Source organism: Otolemur garnettii, unplaced genomic scaffold (genome assembly GCF_000181295.1).
Source record: "Otolemur garnettii isolate 467f Iridium unplaced genomic scaffold, OtoGar3 scaffold00008, whole genome shotgun sequence".
Classification (NCBI taxonomy): Eukaryota; Metazoa; Chordata; class Mammalia; order Primates; family Galagidae; genus Otolemur; species Otolemur garnettii.
In genome coordinates, this window is record NW_003852403.1 from 39,598,073 (window position 1) to 39,603,642 (window position 5,570).

The 5,570-nt window shown below is 38.5% G+C and overlaps 1 protein-coding gene across 1 annotated transcript in view; it reads left to right on the forward strand.

Moving 5' to 3' along the window:
• HELLS (helicase, lymphoid specific) overlaps nt 1–5,570 on the forward strand; it is a 56,920-nt gene that overhangs the window by 23,866 nt on the left and 27,484 nt on the right. Inside the window, exons 8-10 of the mRNA XM_003783720.3 lie at nt 3,009–3,236; nt 3,907–4,089; nt 4,680–4,823. Coding sequence (XP_003783768.2) covers nt 3,009–3,236; nt 3,907–4,089; nt 4,680–4,823 — 555 coding nt within the window. The remainder of the gene's footprint in view (nt 1–3,008; nt 3,237–3,906; nt 4,090–4,679; nt 4,824–5,570) is intronic.

Below are 5,570 nucleotides of genomic sequence, written 5' to 3' on the forward strand. Positions count from 1 at the left end.
AGGCGCCGAGCCAGTTGTTTTCTTTTTATTGCAGAGTAGTATTCTTTTTTTTTTTTTTGGTAGAGACAGAGTCTCACTTCATCACCCTAAGTAGAGTGCCGTAGTGGCACATAGCTCACAGCAACCTCTAACTCGTAGGCTTAGGAGATTCTCTTGCCTCAGCCTCCCAAGTAGCTGGGACTATAGGTTTCTACCACAACACCCGGCTTTTTTTGTTGTTGTTGCAGTATGGCTGGGACTGGTTCTGAATCTGCTACCCATGGTATCTGGGACCGGCACCCCACCCACTGAGGCACAGGTGCAGCCCTGCAAAGTAATATTCTTTTCTTTGGGGCAGGGCCAGGTTCAAATTTGCCATCCCTGGTACATGGGGCTGGTATCCTACTTGTTGAGCCACAGGCACTGCCCCAGAGTAATATTCTTTTTTTTGTAGAGACAGAGTCTCACTTTATCACCCTTGGTAGAGTGCCGTGGCGTCGTCACACAGCTCACAGCAACCTCCAACTCCTGGGCTTAGGTGATTTTCTTGCTTCAGCCTCCCGAGTAGCTGGGACTATAGGTGCCTGCCACAATGCCCGGCTGAATGAAAATTATATTTTGGCGCCAGCCACATACATTGAGGCTGGTGGGTTCGAACCCGACCTGGGCCAGCTGAACAACAATGACAATTGCAATCCCCCTCCCCCCAAAAAAGAAAAATAGCTGGGCATTGTGGCGGGTGCCTGTAGTCCCAACTACTTGGGAAGCCGAGATAAGAGAATTGCTTAAGCCCAAGAATTTGAGGTTGCTATGAGCTATGATGTTGTAGCACTCTATGGAAGATAACATAGTGAGACTCTGTCTCCAAAAAAAACAAAAAAAAAAGCAAAAGAAAATTATAATTTTCTTTATTCATCCTCTTATTGATGGGCATTTTTGGATTGTTTCCAGTTTGATATTTAGGAGTAAGGCTATTACTAACATTTGCATATAAGCCTGTGTGGATATGGTTTGTATTTTTTTACCTATATATCTGGGAATGGAATTGTTGGGTCACATGGTAATTTATTTTATTTTATTTCAGTTTTTCTTTGAGACAAAGTCTTACTCTGTGTCCTGAGTAGAGTGCCATGGGGTCATAGCTCATAGCAATTTCAAACTCCTGGGCTCGAGTAATTCTTTTGCCTCAGCCTTCTAAGTAGCTGGGTTTATAGGCACCCACCATAACACCTGGCTAGTTTTTTTCTATTTTTAGTAGAGATGGGTCTTGCTCTTGCTCATGCTGATCTTGAACTCATGAGCTGAAGCAGTCCACCTCCCTTGGCCTCCTAGAGTGCCAGGGTAATAGGCATGAGGCACTATGCTGGCTGGTAATCTTGTCCCAAAGTAAAAACACTATTCTCTCATCAGCAGAATATGAAAATTCCATTGTAGGATGTTGTTAGTCATTTTAAACACAATGAGAAATGATATCTTCTGTGGTTTTATGTTATATTTTTTGAATTACTAGGGATATAGGCTGTATTATTATATTCTTAATGGTTCATGTGTTTTATTTTTATTTTGTTAAGGTAACTTTTCATATCTTTTGCCCATTTTATTTATTGGTTTACTTATCTTTTTATTGGTGATAATGAGTAAGTTCTTATTCTGTACTGTATTTTCTGTCAGGTTTTATTTTTGTTTTTGGAGACAGAGTCTCACTCTGTTCTTTAGGCTTAGAGTGCAAAGGCATCCACCTAGTTCACCCCAACCCCAGCACCTCCTTGGTTTAAGGGAACCTCCTGCCTCAGTTCCTGAATAGCTGGGACGACAGGTGCCTGCCACAAAGCCTGGTTAATTTTTCTGTTTTTAGTAGAAATGGAGTTTCACTCTTGCTTAGGCTTGTCTCAAACTGCTGAGCTCAAGGAATCCTCCTGTCTCAGCCTTCTAAGTATTTGGTACTATAGGTATGCACCACTGCACTAGGCCCAGTTTGCACATTCTTAAACTAGAGTTACACACATCTAGAACCAGTAAAGTCTCCCAGTGGTCTGAGTTGGTACTCAGTCCCCCTTTCTTGCACTGAAAGTAATTACTTCGATGAAAATATATGATTTTATATTCACTGAAAGGAAAAATTTTTTTTCTTGGTAGATATGCTTGCTTTGGGCAGAGGAAATTATTAAAATAGTTTAATAAGTTCTTGAGGAGGAGAATATTAGAGATTTGAGAAGTACAATTATTTATTTATTTTTTTGAGACAGTCTCAAGCTGTAGTCCTGGGTAGAGTGCTGTGGCGTCATATCTCGCAGCATCCTCCAACTTGAGCTCAAGTGATCCTCTTGCCTCAGTTTTTCTATTTTTAGAAGAGATAGGGTCTTGCATTTTGCTCAGGCTGGTCTCAAATTCATGAGCTCAAGCAATCCACCCCCTCCTTGGCCTCCCAGAGTGCTAGGATTATAGGTGTGAGCTACCATGCCTGGTTGAGAAGTGCACTTCTAATGGTCATTTCCAAACTATGTGCCTGGGGATGATTTTAGTCTGCAAGGGTTATTCTAAGAAGTGTGTTGCTATTTTCATTTTTTTTATTTTTTATTTTTTTTTTGAGACACGGTCTTACTTTGTTGCCCTTGGTAGAGTGTAGTGGAATTGTAGCTCATAGCAACCTCTAATTCCTGGGCTCAAGGAATTCTCTTGCCTTAGCCTCCCCAGTAGCTGGGATTACAGGTGCCTGCCACACCTGTAGAGGTGGGGTCTTGCTTTGCCTCAGGCTGGTCTTGAACCTGTGAGCTCAGATAATCCACCCATCTCTGCTTCCCGGAGTGCTGGGATTATAGGTGTAAGCCCCTGAGCTGGGCATGTTATTTTCATTTTGAAATGGATTTGCTTTAATAGGGGAATGGAGATGTTGCCGGGTTTTTAATCCTGAACTGGATGGTCTTAGTTCTCCATAGTGATGGTGAGTATATATTTTCTAGTAAACGTGTGTGTGGGTATATACATTGGTATTTTGTACCAAACATCTAATTTAACTTTTTTCTTTACAGCATGAAAACTCCTCCTCTACTAGTCTCTGTGTGGAAGATCTTCAGAAAAATAAAGACTCAAACAGTATAATTAAAGATAGAGTATCTCAAACTGTTAGGCAGAATACTAAATTCTTTTTTGACCCAGTTCGGAAATGTAACGGACAGCCAGTACCCTTTCAACAGCCAAAGCACTTCACAGGAGGAGTGATGCGGTGGTACCAAGTAGAAGGCATGGAGTGGCTTAGGGTAATGAATTGTTATTTTTAATACAAGATATTAGTTCATTTCTATAATACCCTAATAGTGCAATGTACTACAGTTTGAGTTGTTCATTTTATGTTTCATTATTACACATAAAACGTTTGTGTATATATGCTTATTTTCTGATTTTTATTTACCCTGAGTAATTTTTAGAATTGAAAGTTACCTTGCTCAGCACAGTGGCTTATGCTTGTGGGGGCCCAATCCTAGCACTTTGGGAGGCCGAGGCAGGTGGATTGCCTGAGCTTACAAGTTCAAGACCAGCCTGAGCCAGAGTGAGACCTTGTCTCTAAAAATTGCCAGGTGTTGTGGCAGGTCCCTGTAGTCACAGCTACTTGGAGACTGAGATGAGAAGAATCCTTTGAGCCCAAGAGTTTGAGGTTGCTGTGAGCTGTGTCGCCATGGCACTCTATGGGGGGGCAACAAAGTGAGACTCTGTCTCAAAAAAAGAAAGTTATTTTGTTAAAAGCTTCCAATACTTACATGGGTTTGATAAATACTTGCCACAAGTCTTGTTATAATTTATGGTGCGAATAAGTTAGTCTTATCCTAATTGTCGTCTTTGAGTATGATTTTAATGAGAAATAAACCATTGCAATAAACTCAGTATGTATTTATATTGGAATTTAAATGTAGTATACATTATTTTGTCTAGATGCTTTGGGAAAATGGAATTAATGGCATTTTAGCAGATGAAATGGGATTGGGAAAGACAGTTCAGTGCATTGCTACAATTGCATTGATGATTCAGAGAGGAGTACCTGGACCTTTTCTTGTGTGTGGTCCTCTGTCTACACTTCCTAACTGGATGGCTGAGTTCAAAAGATTTACACCAGAAGTAAGATGTTTCCTTATGTTAAGAATATCATGTTACATGTTTTATTCTTTTATTGTTGTAGAAATTAAATTTTAGACTTTGTTATATAATTATATTCTGTATAAATACTCTATCTACCTTAATTTATTCAGTATAAGCAGTACCCTACTTTAAATCTATATAGAAGGGGTATTAATGATCTTGGTCATCTTCCTTTAAATGTTCCTAAATGATTTTCTGCATTGGACATTTTGATTTACCTGAGACAGACTTACATAGAATTTTTCTTTTTAAATTCTGCTTATTCTTAAATGTTACATTTTCCCCATGGATGTTATTTATCTTCTCCACATATTTGCCTTTTAAGAATTACATATTCCAGAAATAGTTTCACATCCTATCTCTTACTTATTTTTATGGTATTTTTCCCAGTTTTTTCCCACAGTAGTCCAATGATTTGTTAGAATTGCTTGACTAATTATTAATAAAATTTGATACAGAAACATAGAACTAAAGTTTCTTTTTCTCTGAAAAAATGATATACTTCATATATCACCAATACTTATATTTTGTTATAAAAGTTAGTTATAAATCAATATAAAATTTTTTAGATCCCTACTATGTTATATCATGGAACTCAGGAGGAACGTCGAAAATTGGTAAGGAATATTCACAAACGACATGGGACTCTGCAGATTCATCCTGTGGTAATTACATCATTTGAAATAGCCATGAGAGACCGAAATGCATTACAGGTACAAATGGTCTTCATTGGTTTCTTTGTAATATAAAGATCATATTTTTCTTAATTGATATCACCTTCTCTATCCAGTAGCATTTGTTTAATTATATTTTTGGTTGAAGCAATAGATTACATAATGCTTATTCCTTTAAAAACTGGAAGCTTATATTAACAGAAACTTTGGGATGAAGGCTGTAGTCCAGGGGTCCTCAAACTTTTTAAACAGGGGGCCAGTTCACTGTCCCTTAGACTGTTGGAGGGCCGGACTGCGGGCCCGGGATGAGCCTGCTGCTAAGCAGGACAGGCAGAGGCGGCAAAAACACCCGGCGGGCTGGATAAATGTCCTAGGCGGAACACATGTGGTCCCTGGGCTGTAGTTTAAGGACGCCTGCTATAGTCTGTTTAACAATAAAATGAAAGCATATGGCATTTTGACTTATGATATTATATAATATTTTAAATGTCTTAAGAATCAGTCAGACATAGATCATATATTATAGATATATTTGTAACATGTGCTTTGAGTCCATAGAATGTGCCTGTACATTGTATTTATTTTAATCAAATAAGAAGAGACTACTTGAAGTCAGGTTACTTTTAGATTGTCTTTTGATACTATGTGGTAATATTTTCATGTCTGTTTTTCTCCATGTTCCAGCTACTTATTATTAATGCCAAAGGTAGTATAATGTAATTGGAAAATTGACCTTCTCTCTTGTCTTCTTTTAATTCATGTATTGATGTCTTGAACTTTTTCCTC